General features: G+C 42.3%; 1 protein-coding gene across 33 annotated transcripts in view; it reads left to right on the top strand.

Annotated features, from left to right (window-relative positions):
- ADGRL3 (adhesion G protein-coupled receptor L3) overlaps positions 1-22,020 on the top strand; it is a 490,266-nt gene that overhangs the window by 394,556 nt on the left and 73,690 nt on the right. For 27 of the 33 annotated variants that reach the window (XR_012055755.1, XR_005980340.2, XM_030271767.4 and 24 more), the window contains 6 exons: positions 786-971; positions 3,681-3,719; positions 16,674-16,857; positions 17,666-17,788; positions 19,938-20,146; positions 20,827-21,003. Coding sequence is in view for 31 of the 33 variants with exons in the window: in XM_030271767.4 (XP_030127627.4) it covers positions 786-971; positions 3,681-3,719; positions 16,674-16,857; positions 17,666-17,788; positions 19,938-20,146; positions 20,827-21,003 (918 nt within the window). In the remaining 2 variants the exon portion in view is untranslated. The remainder of the gene's footprint in view (positions 1-785; positions 972-3,680; positions 3,720-16,673; positions 16,858-17,665; positions 17,789-19,937; positions 20,147-20,826; positions 21,004-22,020) is intronic. The other 6 variants (XM_030271747.4, XM_030271763.4, XM_030271762.4 and 3 more) reach the window with 2 other exon arrangements.

The following is a 22,020-nucleotide window of genomic DNA, read 5'->3' as shown; positions in this document are numbered from 1 at the left end:
CACAGAGAAAAAGTGAGAGTTTCCCAAATAATTACACAGTGAATTTCCCTGCAGGTTATTTGTGAGTTTTGTGGCTCAGCTAGATGATACAAGTCTTTTAGTAGAAGATTCAGCCAACTGACCTACTGGCTTTTCCCTTCTAGTGGACCTCTGCTTGAGCCTTTTGGTCTAGAGTGTTTACATGTGCTGAGAGACACTAGCCTCATTATCAGTGGCAAGTGATGCTTAGTGATAAATGCGCACCTGATTATCAAATCAATAAGATGGAAATAGTGAACTTTTTGCTCTGGTTTATCTGTGTTATGTCATCTATTTTTGCTCCTCTTACAAGGAACGCTTCTGTGCAGGAGTTCTAACAAAAATCATCTCTTCGCTATCACATAAAATCTGGAAATCAAAACCTGCTTTTTCTTAACAGGAGAGGCTACTTGTAATGGTTTGTTTTTATCAAGTGGCATAGTAAGCCAATGGGACAAGCTAATTAAAGCCCTCATTAGCATGGACATCCCATGGAAAAGTGAGAAGAAAAGTGAGAAGAAATTGTTGAAGCTATCATGGTTGACTAGAAAAAACATATTCCAAAAACTATTAATAATCAAACTACGAAGACTTTTGTAGTTGACTTCCTGAGGAATGCTTCCATTCCTTTTTCCTTCTCCATAAGTTTTCTTCTTCTTCTTGAGGAGAGTTGACCCGGTTAACGATGCGGGGTTGGAAGGCACTGGAGTGACGTGTCGCCAGCAGCCGGGGACAACCTTTCTTTCCCTCTGCTTTCTGCCCCGCAGATGAGGTCGGGGGAGATGGCTGCCAACATCGCACGGGAGCTGGCGGAACACACCAGGAACCACCTGTACGCCGGGGACATCGCCTACTCCGTGTCCGCCATGGTCCAGCTCGTCAACCTGCTGGACGTGCAGCTCCGGAACCTGACTCCCGGCGGGAAGGACAGCGCCGCGCGCAGCTTAAATAAGGTGAGTGCCACGGGGCCTTTTATAGCCTCTCACTTAGCCCCAGAAGCACTTAACTGCACTACAACAGTGTGGTTTCTGTGCCCACAGTTTAGGAAGAATTATTAGTCCTTTTGTCATTTCTAGAAGTAAGTGGAATTGCTACGTAGTGCTAAAGATGCTAGGAGTTTCCAGCTGTGGGAGAAAACATGAGCTGTGGACTCTGTAAGAACGCATTTAAAGCTCAGGATTTCCTTAGTGAAAAGCCCTCTTCATCACTGAATCTCATGTAAACACATGGGGTAGGACTTTCCTAGGATTCTGACAGTGCATTTTGTGGACCTGGTTGTCAGGACAAAGAGCAGCTGGACCCTGGTGGCTATGAGCACGTGTTGTATTGGCCACCCAGTTAAAAAAAGACACAGAATTTTGTTCTCAGCTGCATACCAGGCTCTGACAGTCCCGTTGTTCATGTAAGCATGAATAGAACTTGGTTCCAAGATTATATGAAGAATAAGTGATCCCAGATAAACCTGAAATTTCTTAGGTGTTTTATGAAGAAAAATGTTTTTTAGAGATGTATCATGTTCTTTTTTCTTGTAAGTTATTATTATAGACTGATGGTGTTTCAAATGCAAAGGGCTTCAGGATTTTTTGAGATTTCAGTTGCATGGGAGCTGAACTCCTGTATCTCATGTGCTTTGCATGTGCTGTGAATTGGATTATCCTCATGCTTTTAATTAGTGCTGCTTCCAGCCATTTTTATAACAATGTAGGTTATAATTGTATTAACTGTTACATCAGCATAACATTATTTGTTGTAATCAGACCATGGTTCTTTGTTGAAATGATGGTGGTGCCTGACAATACTAGGTAAAGCCAGGAATTAATGTCACCTACTAACAGGTTTCATGGTTGTAGTCTGCTTGTTCTTCTGAGTGTGTCCCAACCACACCCAACATTTTGTGAATTCTGCTTTGCAAGCACATATTTTTCATCTCTGTTTTATCTCACCTTATGATATATGTTTTAATTACATGAAATGGGGTTGTATCATGGGGGCAGGAATGAGTTACTGAGGGGAGGGGAAGACTGGGCAAGGCAGGAGGGGCTCAGCTGTCACTTCTGGGGTCCCTACTGCAGGTTTCTTCCCCCTGCCATCAGCTTTGCACAAGCAACACATACAAATCAATTTTATTCCACATTAAAATTCTGGACCACGTGAAGTCCTGCAAAACAGCGATGCGACTCAGTGATCCAAATGACAGGCTCAGTAATTTACTTGCTTTCATTCCCCACTTAATTCTTTAGAAGAGCAACTGCTCTGTGTTCATTTAAGAATGCATGAATTCAACTTGGAAGTAGTATTGGGCAAACAAAAGGCATCAGCGTTACTGCTCCATTTTCCCCTTCACTGATCAAGAGTATTAAAAAAAAAAAGGGAAAAAAGTAATTTGCAAAGAATTTTGTTTAGTGCTGTTTAGTCAGAAAGAAGAAATAAAATAAGCACTAGCCATTAAATATCCTTTTAATCATTAAAGGAAATGTGCTGTGGATCCAAAAGTAATCACCTGTGCTGTTTTGTACTGGTGGGGTTTTCTTACAAGCTGACGTACAATGAATTGAAATAAACTGGCATAATCAGAATTTTTTTAAGCCATCATCTTTTAGGAACCACTTTTCTGTCACTGAAAGCTTTATGCTTTCCACTGGATCAGGCTTAATTAAGGTGATAATTGTTCCATTTCAGACAGGGAAGACCCCTGAGTGGATAGCTCCGTAATTTTCAGCAAGGCTTTCTTTGATCTCCATTTGTTTCTGTAAAGTCTTCATACTGGCCAGATTTACCCAGGGGAAGATTTCTACTGTTACAAATGGATTAATTAGAAATTTAAATTACGTATTGCATGATACTTGGGTTTTTTTGTTTATTTTGTTTATTTCAGAGCCCTAAAACTCTCGAGGACAAATTTGGCTCTCAGCTGTACTAATGAGATTGCACTGCTGTGTGTTGAGAGCACAAGTTGTCCTGAATCTCTGTTGATGTGCAATTTCCAACCAGGCACATCAGCAGAAACAAACCCAGCCAAGCCAGTGGCTCTGAGCAGCCTGGTTTTGTGAGTTTTGATTGCAGTGATGCAGAACTCACCAAATCCAGCTCCCTGCTGCAGACTGCCTGCCAAGCCCCAGGTCTGTCAGGATGGGTTTATACAGGTCCAGGCTGTATCGGGATGCAGTCCTGTACAAGTCTTGTTTCCTGGGATTGGTCCTGCTCATCTGAAGCTTGGTTGTATTTCACTGTGGTGTCAGCACTGTCTGACTGAAGAGACCATGCTCCTTTTATACAAATAACCATCAGCCTCATCCTTTTTAGCCTTGTTTGACATGGAAATGTCATGTGACAATGATCTCCAAGCTTTAAGGAAAACATCATCTCTTGAGTATCTCTATTAGACTTCAGAGTCTTCTACCATCTAACAGCTGCTCTTGCAAAGTTGCCAGTCTGTGCTTCACTTCACTGAAGAAGGACTAACCCACATTTCTAGAGCCAGTCCTTCCAGTTTTCCACTGCTGACTAACACACTCACTCCTTTAGTTTGGTTGGTTTTACAGGAGCTGTTTAAGAGAGAAATTAGGGGTTTACCACAGGCATTTTCTTCATTTTTTTCCCTTGTTCTGTCACTAACTTGTTTTTTCTATTCCGTCTTTAATCTGCTCTCTTTATGGACTCAGCTTCAGAAAAGGGAGCGCTCTTGCAGGGCCTATGTCCAGGTATTTCTTGTGTTTTTAATACACATGTCCAGTTATTTGACTGAATGACTGTGAAGTGAGTCATGTCTCTGTCAATAATCTGATTATTACCACCTTTGTGGCAGCAAGTTCTAAGGTTAAGGTTACAGGATAATAATGTAATTTTTTTACCTCACCAACTTGCCCCATTTCTCTCAGACTTGACAAAAATTTGGGACAAAATCTCTGAACCAAAAAGTGAAAAAAAACCACAAGAGAGATCTGACAAGTTTCATCTGGCCATCTGAAAGAGCAGGACAGTATGGAGATGTGCAAGTAAAGAATTCAAAACTGCTGCTCACAGAGGTGTCTCCAAACCAACTGGATTTTGCTTACAGCACGCCATTCTGCCACCTGCATTTCCTTAGTTTTCCTTCTTCCCCTTTCACACTTCTAAATTCAGAGCAATTCAAAGTGGCAGCACTCGGCATGAGGGAGGGGGTAGAATTGTAATGAAATGCAGAGTGTCTCACAGAGAGATGCCTGGAAGGAGCAGAGTGCTGCAAACAATGCATAGGGTGATGAACATAACATCCCATGAAGTTCACCCAGGTCTGGCCTGACTTTCATAGGCTTATGTTGTGTTTGATGTGAACAAAGTCAAGCCCCAGCATTCTGGAAAGATCACACTTGTGAGCTTTTCAGGAGCGGGACCTTGGGTTATCTTATTAATCCTGTCACCTTGCCTTATAGCATTTGCTCCAGTGGTTTTTTTATATAAATCTGTTTGTATACTGTAGGTCAGTTAATGCTGTTCTAAGAAATGTGAATGTTTTACCTTCTAATCTGTCTTGTGCTTGTAAATGTTGATATTGTTCTTATGGGTGCTTGATCGTTATTTATATGTATATGTGTAACAGGCATAAATGAACTCTATGTTTCTGGAGCGGACTGTCTGTACCTGCATTTTCCTGAAAAATTCCACTTCCTTCAGTCTGTACTGACTTTATTTTGTGAGCAGATAATTCATTTAGAAAATGGGATTATATGGTTTGGAATTTTAGGGTGTGAGAAAAAAAAAAAAGTTCCACTCTGTTCTGGTAGGCTGTCTTCCCTTTGGAAAATGTCATGAGAGAAAGTCACCTTTTCCCTTCCATATACATTAATGGATAGAGATGAGTTATGGAGGTACACATCCCTTGTCTGGGATCCCAGAGAAAGCAACTAGCTGGCATTTGAAGGAATTTAGGAAAGTTTGCAGTGCAGTGCTCACTCCCAAGCTACCTACCTTGTGTACTGCTACCACTGGAAATATGGTGAGACTTCCTTTACTCTGGGCTGCACAGTCCTGCTGGGGACACTGGGTGCTACCTGATCCATAGTTGTCCTTTCCCCTGGCTGCACAGATGTTCTCCACGGAGTCACACTCCTACTGTTGTGTCTTTTTTCAAACAGTAGCAATTGGTGAGTTTAATATACCTGACAGAAAGCTTGGCCTTGATAAAGCCTGAATACTCTGCAGAAACTTCAGCTTACCTTTAATTTCAAGGACTCCTTTCCTTTCACTTGGAAAGATTGCTTGCATGTTTAAGCATTAATCATGCACCTACTTCTTCAGTAGATAAAAACTGGTGAAAGCTCATTGCTTGAGCTGTTATGTATGGATATGGACAAATCTGGTATATATATTGAAGAGGACAGTCCTGTAAAAGAGGGCTTGAAGAATGAATTAGATTACCTAATTGAACCTTTCCAGCTTTGCTTTGTACTATATACAGGTAAAGTAAAGTATCTTGACATATTTTCATACAGTATGCTTCCACTTGGAAAATTGTGTGGCTAAAGTCATAAAAAAATCTAGTGAGGGAGAGGTTGTCTGTAATAGCAATTAGATGTGACTGCACATAGTCCTGTTACAGACTACTCATCCTTTACCAGGAAGTGAAATGGCTGGGCTGGCTGAGGGAATTTAGCAGAGATTTTCCAACAAATCTTAAGTGGTGACCCCCTGGGCTCTGTAAAGTCAATGGAGCATGGGAAGTCACTGGGACATGTGGCAGAAAAACAGAGTGTTCAACTTTGCTGACGTGATCTCCTCATGCTGATCCCGTTACTGTGAAGAGCATCCCTGGCTGAAATTTGGCTCAGAGGGCTGGAAATGTACCTTCAATTCTGTGTTCCCTAGACAAAGGAAGATGCAGTATGAAGTTTATGCGAGAGACGTCCAGGAACTGTGAATATCAAAAGTGCTTTTGAGGAAAGGTGTTTTTTGGAAGGCGGGTGGTGACCTGAGAAGATAATAATTGCTAAAATCAGTCTTACTGTTTTCTTTGGGCTAACCAGTTTAAATATCCATGACACAACCCCTGTAGCAATTGGTGCATAAAGTCTTCTTAAGCCCAAAATAAATTACTATAAATAAATATGCAAAGTGGGTAGTGAAATTTTGCAAGTTATTCAAGCATAAAACTGAGAATGCATTATCAGATTATCACCTCATCTCTTTGGGTACCTTTAAAACAAACATGGATTTAATTTGTTCACTTTCACAGTATTTGTTGAGTTAAAAGCTCAGGGATTTCATTGACTAGAGATAGAGGTTAAAAATGCTGCTTCTTTAGTTTCACATGTGGTAAATGATCTTTTTTTGTGTCAAAAATCCAGCAAGAACCAACCCAGCAGGTGGCATGATAAATGCATATTAATATAATGACTGGACAGTTGCCGGAAGATTTTTCAGTCATGGTGATAACTAAGAAACTGCTAAGTGGGTTTTAATTTGTGATACTAATTAATAGTCAGCTGAGACTGAGCTGGACAAGGTGTAAATGAAGGTGGCAGAGTGGCCTCAGGAAGGTACTCTATTAGCAAAGAGAGTGGCCTTCTAGAGAGCAGAGATCTACATCTCCTATGCTCTCCTTTCTGAAGATTTTGCACTCTGTTCTGGAAAGGAGATGGAAAAGTCATCATGTGGGAGAATGAGTCACAATGGGTGACACATTTCATTTGGCATAGCTTGGTTTGGTGCCTGGTCTGTGATGTAAGCTGGTATGAATTTTCTTCAATTTTTTTCAGAATTTATGTTTGTTCATTTTCAAAAGCTTTTCTCCTTCACCTGAAGCACTGGAGTTGTAGAAAACAGGAATCAGTTTCTTTTTGGGGATTGTGAAACTGGGTTTGGTGTCACAGATTTCTTCCATGCCCCTCAGCAAGTGTCATGCATTCAGTATTTTTCAGCTCTCTAACATAAAATGCCATGGATCCAATTCTCCTCTTCTCTAGGAACAGAGGTGGGGTAGTAAAAGGAAATAAAAAGGCTAAGTACTCGCATAATGTAGTAAGGGAGGCTGTATTAAAAAAAAAAAACTTAAACGTGGGGGGAAAATGAGAGAATTTTGCTGATTTAGTATATGGAAACACAGATTTTATTTTTAAAGGCTCATACCACACCAATGGTTGCAGTCTTTTTATCATGTTCTTGAATCTGATTGCAAAGTCTGAGGTCACCTGCTTGCTTCACTTGGATTTGTGGGCTGCAGCTCTGGGGCATCAGGAGGCCAGTAAATTTCCCTGTAGTGCCAAACCAGAGGCATCTTCCCATGTGAAATTGCATGCTGCATTTGGGATGAGGCTCTTGGAAGACAAAAACTTCACCCATTCTTTGGCTCCCATTCTTTTGGTTTATTTTGTAAAGTCAGTATGAGTGGTTGTACAGCTGGTGGCTGGTGAATACTGCAGAGAGTGTGACTAGCAGCTTTGTGGAAGGGGTGGAAGCAGGCAGCAGCAGGTTGCTTTTATAGCATCTTCCTCATCTCTTGGAGTTTGCTGCTCTTGGTTCCTGCCATCTTCTGAGCTGCCCTGTAAATCAACTTGCCTGTTGCTGTGCGAGATCGGCTCCAGGCGGGCACCTGCGGGAGCACGGCGGGAGCAGGGGAGAGGCGGCGGCCATATTTCCCCTTCGGCTCTGCGAGGCTCAGTTCTAGTGCGGGAACAGACAAAATGGTGACACGGGGCTCGGGTGCAAACATGCGTTTATTGTGGAAGCGTACTCCCGAGACACCGGGGCACCGACCGAGGGTCGGTTATATGCCGTGCCGGGGGCGGGGGGGAACCTCAGCCTCAGCCAATGGGATGGGAGGCAGGGGACAGGGACAGGGAAACCCTGGGGACAGCGATGGGAAAGGCGGGGGGGCGGGGGGGTAGGGATGGACCGCGTGGTGAGGGGAAAGGCGGGGGGGCAGGGGAAGACCGGACCGCGTGGTGCGGGGGAGTGATAAGGGAACAAAGGATCGGGATAAGGGACCATGGGGGGAGGGGGAATGGGGTTGTAGAAAAAAATTACAAATCCCGCGCTTGCCCTCTTTTGTAGTTCTGCACTGGTCTGGATAGCAAATGGCAAAGATTATGGAGGTGCCACCTGCTCCATGGTAGTTACAAGAACTTCTGGGTGCAGGTGTCATCAGAGCCACACTTGAAGCTGGTGCTGAGAGGATGGCAGGCTTCTGGTAGCAGACAGTGGCAGAAGGTTGCAGAGTTGTCATTCTGGTTCTCCTGGAAGTTTTCTTAACACTTGTTGGAAACATGGTCTGTTTGAATTGCTGCACTAAGCAAAAATTGAAAGGCTTTCCTCAGAGGATTCAAGGCATTAAGTTTAGACCTAAGCAGAAGAGACTTTTTTTTTTCCTTCTTTGCTAACCTAGTAGTTCTCATCAGATAAAAGGTGCATCTGGGACTTAGCCAGTACTGTTTAAAGTGGATTAATTCTGTTTGTCCTACTTCTCTCTTGCTTGCATGATTGGTCACAGCTTCCATGAAGACCAAACTAAAGAAACTTGCAGCTCTGAGAGGGAGCACAAATTGAATTATGCTGTGTTTGCTTGTGTTCTTGCTGTCCCTCTGACAAGAAAGACTCTAACCTCCATTTATATAAAAAAGAGGCAAATTAATGAAGGTTTTCAAATTCCTTGTTTGGTCACTTAATTGGCTGTATGACAAAGAGCTCTGCAGTGTGTGTCAAACAAGTCTGAGAGTTCTCTGATGATCTGTGCATTGCTTGACTCCTGATGCTGTTCTGCACAGCCCATCAGGCGAGGTATCGTTGTTAAAGTGGCTGAAATAAATTGGCTAGCAATGAGCATACAATGTTGTATATTAACTATAGCTACAGGGAGTACTTTTAGCTGCTTTTTCAAGAGATCGAGATGTTTGCCCATCAGCATCAAAGTGCCTAAAACTTTCATTTAATATAATTAAAAGGACGTCTGAAAGAAGTGTGACTCGCAGTGAGGTTCAGTGGTTTGGTAGTCCTTTGTTAAAACTCTATGAACTTAATATACTTCACAGCTTGAGAAACCTGCAATTGATTTGTGTCAGCAAGAGTGAAACTAGAAATCCTCACCCCACATGTTTCTGCTGCAGTGAACCTGTTGTTAAGGGAGAGGAGGATCAAAGCAGCCGCCTTGAATTTGTGACCAGACTCCAAAATTCATTGCATAAATGTTAAAAAGGAAGGTGACCCCATGTTCATCCACCTACGACTCAGCTACACCTATGGTTAAGTTCTCACATGGCAAAACAGAGAAAAAAAATCTAGTGTTTTCTGTGTTGCTCTGTGCTTACTCTCTGCTTGAGCCTGAGTCACTCCTGGTACCTGGTGTCACTGGTAAAAAGTCTAAATGTAAATTGCCATAGGGAGCAGCAGGAGATGTCCCTTTGATTTGAACCACTGGAGAAAAGGATGAGTCTCACGGACTCCCCAGGAGTTTTCTTGAAGGCTGTGGATTTTCTGTCAGAGGCATTTTCCTTTCTTGATACAGCCTTGCTTGCTTCCCCAGTGCAAATTACTGTAGCAGTTGCTTGTATGGTTTCAAATCCCAAACAGTAGGGCAGCAAATACAGATGATTCATAAATGCAGTTCTCAGCTTATTCTGTGGGGAAGATCTCATTAGATGAAATAGATCGTATGTTATTTCCTTCTTCCCAATCAATTCCTTTTATGTCAGTTCTATGGATGCCTTCTGACCTTAAAATATTCTTCCTCATGTAGTAAGTAAAGCAAAACCATAACCTGTAATTTGTAACCTTGTTCTGTTTCTCATATCGCCTATTATTTTTTGCATGCTCCCATTAGGAGATTATTGGTAGTTCAAGGCCAAGATTGCAAACCTTGCATACCTAGTAAAAGACCATTAATTCCATAGTTAAGCATTTTGTAGATGGCCTAATTGTAATAAAGGTCAGTGCCTTTCTCCTCACTACAGTGAGTTCTCAGCACTTCTGGAATTCAGGCCATTTCTGAGTCAGTACAGTTCCTGTAGCCACAGCATAAATTCTCTGTGTAGTTGAAGAGAGAGGGTTGCATGCTCTCTCTTGGGAGCCTTTGCTTTCAGTCTCTGGAGCAATTTTAGAAATCCCTCTGAATGGTTATGGGAAGTACTCTTCTTGCCTTTGCCATGAGTATTAGGCTTTGTCTCAGTTCACCAAAACTGCCACCGTCTGTTGCCAATCACCACTCTGGTACCAGATGTAGGCTAGTGCTTCTGGCTTAGCTTTGAAGGCAGAAGCAAAGATTAGCAGTAGATATTCTAATGATTTATTTATTTTCAAGAACTCACTGTGGCTGAATATATTTCAGTCTAAATATGTTTGCCCACTCCAGTGAATGTTTCAACTGTTTTGTGATGACCATGTTGCTTTTTCAAAAACATTAGACAGTGGTGGGCTTCTCTGTAAGAAATTGTCTCCATTGTGCTTACTGATGCTTTGACCAGAAACACTGATGCTTTGACCAGAAACAAATTTTGATTTTGAACTAAAAGAATAAATGGCAAGGAAAGAAATCATCCAAGAGTGAAGAGCCTTGTCAGACAGATTTGAAGGCACTTTTCAGCTAAGAAGTAGGATTTAAAGCCATCATGTAGCCAAATGACATTTTCCTTGTTTAAGAAGCTGAAGAAATGACGTGTGCATCTCTTTTAGTCCTGAAGTCCCACACAGTGGATGAGTGTAATAATTTGATTGATGACCTCTCTGTAGTGGGATTGAGGTGCTGTTCATTTGCCACTCCAAACAGACATGTCATTTCCTCAACTGGTCCCTTTCAATGCAATAACCTTTCCAGTTTTTGTGTTCCCACATCCATACTTTCATGCTGGTCCTCTCCTCCTACTGTACCAGCTACATTCAGAGTTAATGGGAGTTTCTCTTGTACTGGTATTTTTTCTGGCCAGAGGCAAGAATCAAACAACTTCCAGCAGAACTTGTCATCAATGGCATTGACTGTGCCTTTAAGTCAATTAATTTGGAGGCTTGCAAATATTGATAGCTTGAGAAAAGGATTTGTTTTAGCACTGGGTGCTTCATACGAATACAGAGCAAAACCGGCTATTCTTGAGGAAGGAGACAAGTAAGCTTTTTTCAAGTACCGCTGCTTTCCAGTCAGACAAAAAGGAAAAGAGAGCGTAACATTGTGATCATTGTGCCATATCAACATTTCAGTGCATCTGCTCTCTGATGGGTTTTTCATTTGCACTGTGAAGTGTGGGCCTGAAAGGGGTTTTGTGCTTTTTTCTCTGCTGATTTGCCATAAAACCTCAAGCTGTTATAAAAAGTGGGCAAGTTATGTGTTTGCATTTTCCAAATAAAGACAACACATTTCTTTTGGAGATGTTTGGGGAGACCTCAGGCAGGACCAGAAACTCAAGCCTTAAGCAAGGCCTGAGGCTGTGCCTGTGTGATTGCACTCTGCAGGTTGAGCACTGCTGTTCTCAGGAAGGGTGAGCAAATCTCTTTGGATGAGTGTGTGCTGCCAAACACCTTTGGCACAGGGTATTAAAGCGCTGCTTGCTTCATGCACCAGCCATGATTTTAGCCTAGCTATGCAAAACCTCGTGGCTGTAGCTACATATATCCTAATTTTTGAAAGTGCACTGCATTGGATATTCCTGTGAGATCAAAGAAGTGTTAGCAATATGAGACAGGGCTTTACAAGTTATAAAATTCAGATGTTTTAATTAGAGATGTTATTGCAAAAGTGGTACTTTATTGTGCTGTGCCACTACTCTTATTCTCCCAAAGCTACTATAGGAGGTAAGTCCTTGATGTAAGTTTCATGCTAAATAAAGTGTACAGTGTGTTCAGTCTCTTCCTAAGGAGATGCTCCGTTGTAAGGAAGAACAAACTGCATATTTGAAAATTACTGAATGGAAGGATTCAACCAATATTCCCTGTAGGACCTGCTGATATTCATTTGCCATAAAACAGTATTTTCTCCAGCTGTAGGTTTGTTGAGATTTTTTTGATCTTCCATCAGCTGCTCAGCAAGAGGCCAAAATTAACAATAAAGGCTTAAAGAGATCCTAACTCTAGGAAAGCTGCTGGTTTTCTAAGGTTAAGCACCATGGCATGTTGCAGTCTGGTGCCAAATTTGGCAATGAGTTGAGTACCTCTAACCTCTTAGTACCTCCTTGAGTACCTCAATCTCCTAGTGATTTTCAGTGCTGAGTCCCAGTTAAAGAGAGATTTTACATTGCAAAATTTGTTTTAATCAAAGAGCGGTATCTTGGATGTTGGTAGAGTGAGAGAAAAATAAATAGTTATGGTGTCACTGGATATATAGAGAGTTCAAACCCCCTAGGTTTCAACTGTGTGTCACATAGCCAGGTACTCTTACCAGATGTTTCTAGAGGGAGAGAAAAGAAGAGAAAAATAAATTAACAAGTAAAATTCAGTTTAATGAAATGTAGCAGCTGTCACAAAGGAAATCAATGGGATATGTACAACTAGCCTTTTAGTAATGCATAATTACTGTAAGGCTTCTAATTAATTTCCTTTTTACAATGCATCTTTCAATACCAATTTGTAGGTGTCTAAGAAGGAAGGCTTACATTTTGTTTCTTCTTTGTAACCTCAGGATAGAACCAAGAAACCATGAGCACATGCCCTTATTTGGGAAGAACCTCCGTCTGCAATTTATTAACATTTATTTGCATTGAACATACAATCTGTGGTTCTATATAACCACATAATGAAAGGCATCACCGTCATGGGGTTTAGCTTTTGTGCTCAACAGGGTCTTGCTCTTCTCTTGATGTCCAGTTGCAGTCACTGTTGAGGACATGAAAGGGCCACTGTGTCTAATATTCTGTGACCCAGGATGACTGTTCTTTACAGGCTGGTAATTAGAGGGTTTGGCTTTGCATGTATGGATACCCTGACATCACAGAGAGCATAAAGCTCATCTCAGCACAGAAAAATGGAAGGTCTGCCTTCTTGGCTCCCTTCTGCCATGCCCTTCTTCCCTCATTTGATCTTAGCCTAGAAACAAGCAAGCTGTGCTTTATGAAAGCTTTTTCTTGATCTAATTTGAGTTACTTTTGTCCTTCTCCTGGTGCATCTGTGTGCTTGTTCTGTCTACTCTTTAAGTCCAGGCAATCACAGCATTGGTTTGGTGCCATGCTGTGCATGGTGTTGAGGTATGTTTGAGCTCCAAGCCCCACATTTTTATTTGCAAGAAGCTCAGCTGAGTTGCATTTGGAAGAAGGATCAGGCAGAGGAAGAAAAGAAAATCACAGGAGAGGTAGTTCGTTAGCTAGGCAGCAAGGACAGGGTCTTCAGTGGGGGTCATGCAGCATTCTGTAGTAGATGTTTGGTTCTTTATGGATAGGTTTAATCTCATGTGATTTTGGGCAAAATGGAGACAATCCTTGGGGTAGTTTCTTCTACTTTCAGTAGGGAGAGAGAAACTAGAGAGTATCTGGGCTCCCTGCTTGGCTGCATGTTAAATGCTAGAAGTGGGGTGAGATGAAACTAGGTCAGAACCTTCCTATCTCCCTCTGAAAGTCCCCACCTTTATCAGGATCCCCAGTTATCTCAGGTAAAACCTATCATGCCATCAGCTCCGAAGCACACCTATCCCATACCTCCTGCATTTTGAAGGTTATCTCTCAAGGCTAATCCTCCTCCAGCTGGTCACTGAGAGGCTTTCCTGGAGGTTTGGCACAGCTGTTGCTTCTCTGCTGGAGCTTCAGGAGACCACGAAGTCATTGGACCAGGTACCAAACCCACGTAAATCACAAAGGTTCAGCTTAAATGTAAAGACACAGGCCTACTTGTCATGTGTGCCTGCTTTCCCACAACTCCCACTCCCCTGCCCAACTTTTCCCAGTTGGCACCTCTGTCTCACAAGGCACTGTTGCTATAACAGCTGTTTTGTTTCATTTAAACACCTACCTCAGCTCCTGTCCAAAATGCAAACATTTCATTAGCACCTCATCTCCTTGGCTTCAACCCACAGCACTCGGCCATAATGAAGTGCTGCACTCAGAAATATAATGTGGGGAGCTCTTGATTAATGCACTGAGACAGGTGAGGGGAATGACCCTCTGAGAAAAGCTAGGGACTAAATTAATCTCGGATGTGATGCCAACAAAGTCTACCAGCTCTGTTCAGATACATGGTAAGGATGTGACTCAAAGTCCTCGGAAATCTTTCTGGAGCTTTTGTGTTTGACCCCAGACCCAAAGTGATGTGAAGGGGCTGGTTTCAGGTTAGTCACTTCAAGAGGATGGATGCTCAGCATTGGGTGGGGAGTGCACATGGTGCAGGAAGCAGTACATTAGGCTTAATTGGTGTTCTCTTTTAAACGTGCATGCACACATATGTGCACATATGAAAAAAAGAATGAATGCATTAGATAGTGTTGTTTTTTTTTTTTCCCCTGGGGTAAAGACTCTGCAGCAGATGTTTCACTGTAACACAAATATTTTAGCATCTGTTTCATATTCTGATGAATAGACATTACCTTTCTGTCCAGAGCCAGGAGCTGGATCTGCTGCAAAGACATTTTCCACCATTCAGGTATTGATAAAAGTATGCAGGGTGTTGTTTTAGCAGAGAATTTAAGACATCGATAGGAGTTGAGCTAAATTGAGGTAAGGCAAATTGTGTGACAACTTTGAAGGGGAGAAAAATCCTCATTTTCTGCTTTCCAGGCATAAAAGGTCTTTACAAGAAAACACCATGTTGTGTAGAAGCTGCACCACAAATAATCAAGCTTTTTGGTCACTGGAAAAGAGCACCACCTATTTTTTTGCCTGTGAAGAGATAAACTACCAAAGTATACTACAGAATTTTATTAAGAGCTGCAGAGATCAGCCTTCCAAATTCTAAAACACAGAAAAATACCATATTTAAATGCTATGGATTTTTCTGTTTCTTCTTGACTACTAATTTTAACCAGCTTGATGTATGTACATAGCAAATGTGGTAAGATAATTTTTAGACTATTCAAGAAAATCAGTTTAATAATCAGTTTTAAAAATTGCTTTATGGTTATCAAGTTCCACTTAAGACCAAATGAGTGAGGCATTCTGTTGATGGTATAGGAGAGGTTTGGCATAAGAACAAATGAGTTAATTGACCATGAATAAATGTAATTGTGAAAGTAGGAGCTTTGTGTGGTCAGAGAAGCCCAATTATGGTGCAGTCTCCCAACAGGAAACGCCTGATGGTGTGGGAAACCTTCCAAACTCAAGGAATGTATCTTTGTGGGATTAAAAGCACCAACAGTGGCAGTTTTAGCTGCCTTTTTTCTCCTTGAACTTCACTGTAGTTGAAATGCTTGTTAAGGTCGTGTGGATATAGCAATAAATTCTAGTTTAATGTGATCATATCCTCCCATTGTTCATTTGCACGTGACCGTGACTGGTAAGTCAGGATTCTCTGTGCCACATTTTGCCATTGTAGTACTCCTCCTGAGGGTTCTGCTGAGGAATGGTCTATGCAACAGCTTCTTTCCACCCATGGGTTTAGTAGCAGTATCAGGGGTAAATACTGAAGTATTCCCATGACAGTGAGCCCTTGGGGCACGCTTTAGGCTTGGAAAATGTTGAAGTCTCATGGGACTGTCATCAGCTTGCAGAGCAGAGGTGTAGGTTTGATGCCTATGTGCTCAGCATAGAGAAAATTATTACGAACAGCAATTTCATCTTGGATGGGAGGTTGGTTTCTGCAGTCAGTCTTAGCTGGCAGTGGAGGTGTTTCTCTGTGGGGTAGGCCTGCCTGGTGACTAGACCCTAACCAGCTGAAGAAAGCATGATCAAAGTAGCTTATTTTTTATCCTTTTCCTCTGTACAATCAGTTCTATCAAGTGGTACAGCTGATCTCATTTAAAAATGTTCACTGAAAAGTGGTTGAGTGAGCTCTGGTTAGTAATGAAGCAGAGGACTTAGGCTGAGAAAAGCCTTCAGTTTGGGTAAATTCTACTGCAGTAATTTTGCAGCCATGAGAGCAGTGCAGTTTTGTGTGATCCTGTGTGTGCATCCAGATTAACCTGTGGGAAGTTATCCATGGGAGAGCTCTTTGTGCATGGCAGCCCAGGGCAGAAGGTGCACTGTAGGAGGGACTGAAGCAGTTTCCGCAGAGCTGACTCCTTCCTGAATGCAGTGATTTGAAATGCAGTCTTATCCAAATCTCTATGGGCACCTGCTGCTGCTCTGGATGAAGCGATGTAACTCAGCTATCTCTGTGTCTTCATGGCTGCCTGCCAGAGGTTATGTGGTGGGAAATGTTTTAGGGAGCGTAGCTTTTGCAGATACCAAATATCTTCCTTGAGTGCCCCAGCCCTACTCTTGAGTTCTGGTGCTGCAGATGGGGTTTTCCTGCATGTTTCTTTAACCATCATCTTCCTTTTCCCCCTTCTTCCCCCCTTCCCTAATTCCTCCATTTTCCAAGCCCGGAGCTGATTATTATGGAAGCAGAAAAGCACCATTCCCAGCCTGCATTTATAATAATATCAGTATTTCCTCCCTGTCCCATCTGATGGTACAGAAGTTGTCCTGCCCCATTGCAGGCTTCCCTAATGGGTGGGGGAAGGAGATGCTGTCGTTCCCTCTGTAAACTGATGTGTGTGGAGGATGGGACTAAGCATATGTCAGAGGTCTGTGGTGCTTTAGTTTTCCTGGAGCCTTTTCTCACCCCATCCCTCCGCCTTGCAGGCCATGGTGGAGACGGTGAACAACCTCCTACAGCCTCAGGCTCTGAACGCGTGGAGGGACTTGAACGCGAGCGAGCAGCAGCGTGCGGCCACCAAGTTGCTGGACACGGTGGAGGACAGTGCCTTCGTGCTGGCTGACAACCTGCTGAAGACAGACATCGTCCGGGAGAACACTGACAACATCCGTAAGGGGCACATCCCATAAGTACCAGGAGCAGCCAGTGGAAGAGTAAAGGCTGGCTTTGGTCTTGGTCCCTAGATTAATTGGAGAGCGATTTGTTAGTTATGTCTTGGGCCTTTGTCTGAAGGACTTCAAAGTCTTTCCAAAAGAGCCTAAAGGAATAAGGCAGCTCTCTACCCTTGAAATCCCACAGAAAATGAGTGCCTGACCTGCCTTTATTACTCCCGGCTTTGAGGATATAATCTGTGCTAGAGCAACGAGAGCACTGCTTCACAGGGGGATTGTTCATCGTAAGGCAATTGTATTTCATTTCATACAAATTTGTGTCTTTATTCAGCTGATTGTTGATTTTAATTAAAAAACAAGCATGATGGAAAGCACCAGCTCTCCCAGTGTGCGTATGTAAAATGAGAACAACTCTTCTTTCTATTTCCACGAATACAGATCCTGAGCGCTGATAACATTTACAGAAAGTACCAATCGCCAGTGGCAAAGAACTAGTATTCTCAGATTTTCATTTTAACTGTTGTCCTTAATATCCTGAGGTTCTTGTTTACAAGAACTGGTTGTTTTTTGTCTTCCACAGAGACTAGAATTTATTTGCGTGCCTTTTTTTTAAATTAAATTTAAAACTTCTTCAGGGCAAAGATTTAAAAAGAAATAGGAGTCCAAACACATTCTTGCATGCAGCATTTTAAGTTAATTCCCCTCCTCTCAGCTGGTTGGAACACCATTTTGTAGCTTTGAAATACCATGTTGAAGATTATTTCAGCAGAGATTTTTTCCTTGGTGTCTGTCTCTCTTGCACACAGAGCTGGAAGTTGCGAGACTAAGCACAGATGGGAATCTGGAAGATCTGAAGTTTCCCCAGAACATGGGCCATGGGAGCGCCATTCAGCTGTCAGCAAATACCTTGAAGCAAAATGGTCGAAATGGTAGGTCTGGCACCTCAGGCCACATCAACCTCATGAGGCAGTCATGCCTTAGGCATTGTTTTGTGTTTAACTGTTATAAGTTAAGTATTAATTGCTGTGTTAATATTTAAATTAACAGTGGTGTCATTTGTTCATGCCCTTGATTGCAAGCTACGTTGACTGACTGGGAATGTATTATATTGCTAAGTGATTCACAACCTTCAAAAGTATTTTGTGATGGTAAAAATGCATCAGATCCTTAATTTATGGGGCTTCTGTGGCACTGTGCTGAATCCAGAGAAGTGCTTTTAACTGCTGACTTCTGCAGTAGGAGGCTTCAGATGGGATAAGAGGCTCACTTCAGTAAACTGCTTCACAGCAGGGCACCATACAAATATCTGAAAAAGTACAGGGAAGAAACAATGGTAGCAAATATTATTAATGAGCCAATATGACAGAAAAGGTTGATTAACTGTTATGAATCTAAATCTTTAATGCCTTTCTGTATCTTATGAACCTCCTGATACAGCATAAATTTTAGATGATGTTATGTGTGAATGGTCTTCATCCTGCCAAGCCATTTATTTCCAGATCAGGAGTTTGAGCAGACACATCTGTTGATCTCTACAGCCTCACTGTAGACCAGCTTTAAACTCATAGGATTCTACTGGTGGGCCCAACATGCTCCTGTTTCTGAGTTCCTTTAAAATTTAATCTGTATGCAGGGGACGACGCTCATATATTGACTTTGGTCACTGCAGGCAGAACACAGAATTATTGAATAGCTTGGATTAGAAGAGACCTTTAAGATCATCTGGTTCCAACCCCCTTACCATGATCAGGGATACTTTCCACTAGATTAAGTTGCTCAAGCCCATCCAACCTGGCCTTGAACACTTCCAGGGATGGGGCATCCTCAGCCTCTCTGGGCAAACTGGGCCAGTGCTTCACCCTCCTCTGTGTAAAGAAAGAAAACATGGAATGATAGGGCAGTATTACAACCAGACCAGATGTGTTAAAATTTCTAGAAATTTTAGACAAAGTTCGGTCTGGTGGTTCAGAAACAAAGTCTTGTCACTGTCTTGCTTGCACATAGGATGTGAGGAGAAGCATCTCTCTGAGAGACAGTTTAACACTCAAGATGCATAGCAAAACTCCAACAGGGCAGGACTTTTACTCTGCTGTTGGCAGCAATGAAAGGAAAGTTTTGTATTTTGAAACACAGTATCACTGGAGTTCTGTTCAAAGCAGAACCCCATCAATTTTCACTTGCTTGACACATGCCCAGAGGTCACCAAAGAGCTACGAATGGAATTATCATAAAAGGATTTAGGTTAGGAGGAACCTTTAGAGTCATCAGTGCCTCACCTTCCTCAGATGCTGTGGTAATTCATATAGGAACAGAAACATACATCTCCACAACTAGTACATATGAAGGCAAACTAATCACATTCCATTCCTATTTATAGGCTGTGAAATAATGTGCAAAGCAGAAGGCAAACTGGATGGTTTCAGTTAAAAACAGTTGGCTGGTAGACTCAGATTTCTTCAGGCTCTCTAAGGGTGTTTTTCTGATTATCTGATTGGCAAATTAAGGGAATAAATGTATTTTTAAATGAAATTTCTGAGATTTCGTTTTACTTGTCATGTGAGATTGGAATTCTGTTGGAAATTCTGTTGATTTCTTCTCCCAGATTTGTCCCTACATTTTCTTGAGATAGTCTTAATTTATTACCAGACTAAATTATAGTTTTCTATTGCACCTGTGCAATATGTCAGCTTGAAACCTGTTTCCCAGGTATATCCAGGAGAATAAAGTGATGTCAGGTGGAAAATGGACCACCTGGCCTCTTTTTTTTCTGAAGCGAGTTCCACCTACTGATGCCAAAAATAAGCCCACCTTCCCTATCTGTCTTCTGCTCATCTGTTTGCTTATAAAAGTTTCTTCTGGAAGAAGGAGCTCTGCCCTTGTTATCCAAGGACTGCTTGTTGCACCTCTTGGTGCTCACTGGAATTGGCAAGAGGTGGCTTTTCATATGCCACATCCTGGTCCTTTCACATTTTCTCAGAGCAGTTTTGAAGTTGGTTAAGAGAAAATATTTACAATCTAAAAACCAAAAAGCCACCCCAGTGACTCAGCCTGGCTATCTAACCTCTTACCTCTCTCTAGGTGAAATAAGGGTGGCTTTTGTGTTGTACAACAACCTGGGCACCTATCTCTCCACGGAGAATGCCAGCATGAAGTTGGGAACAGAAGCAATGTCGACCAATCACTCTGTCATCGTCAACTCTCCTGTCATCACGGCAGCAATAAATAAAGAGTTCAGCAATAAGGTTTACCTGGCTGATCCTGTGGTGTTTACTGTCAAGCACATTAAGGTGTGTGAGTTCAAAAAGGACTTATCTTTTTTTTTTGTTTATTTCTGAAATGAAATGATGCAAAAGTTGGCTGCTGTGAGGCCCCCAGCAGTCCTTGATTAGATTTTGAATTATACTTTTGTTCCTTTGCACTTTGTGTTATTTATGGAGAAGGTGTCTTTTGCATTGTGTTAAAGAAGTAAAGAAAGTGTCTCCTTTGAGCTGATGCCCATTGCTCGGTTGCTGACACGCATCATTCTGTAATTAAAAACTACCAATAAATTAGAATAGACCATAATGTTATTTTATCATGGTGGCAGGGGATGTTAGAGGAAAGTGGAATTACAGTGAAAGAGGACAGCTAGTCCTCCTGCTATCCAAGCTCAGTCGTTGCAAAAGTTGATTGCTTAAAGCAATTAATTTCACTGCTCTGCAATGCAAATGAAGCAGTCGGGTTTTGAAGAGCTGGATTTAGTCAATGTCAGAAATTAATCAAGAACAAAGAACTAAGTTTGCCTCGGCAAAGAGTGCAGCAACAATCTAACTTTGTCTTGTATTGGCAAGTAATACTTGACGTATAAACCACTACTAATTGTTTATCTAAAATTAAAGGATGAGAGTTACAAAGAGCCTCAGTAGTGCATTTAGAAATCTCTGAGAGCCTATCATTGTTATTGCATTTATTAATTTCTTCCCTGCAGCAGTCAGAAGAAAATTTTAACCCAAACTGTTCATTCTGGAGCTACACGAAGCGTACAATGACAGGGTATTGGTCCACCCAGGGTTGTCGCCTCCTGACAACTAACAAGACACACACCACGTGCTCCTGCAACCACCTCACCAACTTTGCAGTCCTGATGGCACATGTGGAAGTTAAGGTAGGCATTGCAGATTCCCAGGCTGCCAATGCACTGGGCAGGAAAAGTGGTCAATGTGTGGCACCATTTCGTTACTACTAATGGAGCTGAGCAGGGATGTTGCTGTGTGATGGTAACTCTAGAAGTAGAAACCATCTGGTGTAAGTCTTCCTTCTGCTCTGTGGTGAAACAGGAAATTGGCACACCAGTGCAAAGCCTGTCTTGGGCTCTTTAGCATGGGCAGCTCTGAGCTGGGGATATGAGTAAACAGGTTTTGCAGTTGCCATATCCTTTGCTAACTAGTACAGAACATTTCCTGGTTGGGTTCTTTCTCATAAGGTCCTCCCTGTGTTACCAGCGAGTAGCAAGAAGGGGGGACAGAAGTGTGCAGTCCACCTTGTGGGGTGCAAGGTTGGGTGCCCTGCTGACAGCAGCTGCAGATACACTGCCACATGTGTTTGTGTGAGGTGTGTGTGTGGAGCCAACAGTGTTTTCCTCCTTCCAGCTAAGGGGAAAATGCATTGTCTGCATCTCACTGTGTGACAAAGAGATGCAGAGTGTGACACATGAGAGGGAAGCTTCTGATACCGTCCTGTATAGACTGAGCATCTACTTGAGGCCAGTACATGACCAGCTGGTTCCCTTGCCTGCATTTATGTCCGTGGTGTAAATCTGGCTTTTCAAATGACTAATCCCACAGGAGCTAAAGAAGTTAATCCTGAAGGTAGATACTCCTTGTGTTAGCAGTGATTTTGGAGAATGGTTGAGATGATCCTCCATTTCCTGAGCTGCCTTGGCTGTTTTTGGTTGAGAACAGTCTAAAGTGCTAGAGAAAGAAGAGAAGGCTGCAATGTCCAAAAGATTTTGGCCTAGTCATTTTCTTTATTGTGGTGTCTCCATTTCATGTGCCTGGCACAGCAGCAAAATCCACAGCTCTGAGCTAGATATGGAACTGGCATCTTCCATGCAGGAAGAACTTTACAGATTCACTTCCATGACCAGCATAACCACAAAAGCTATTACGATTTTAAACCTATT

This window comes from Taeniopygia guttata, chromosome 4, assembly GCF_048771995.1.
Source record: "Taeniopygia guttata chromosome 4, bTaeGut7.mat, whole genome shotgun sequence".
NCBI lineage: Eukaryota > Metazoa > Chordata > Aves > Passeriformes > Estrildidae > Taeniopygia > Taeniopygia guttata.
This window is presented reverse-complemented; position numbering and strand designations above follow the sequence as displayed.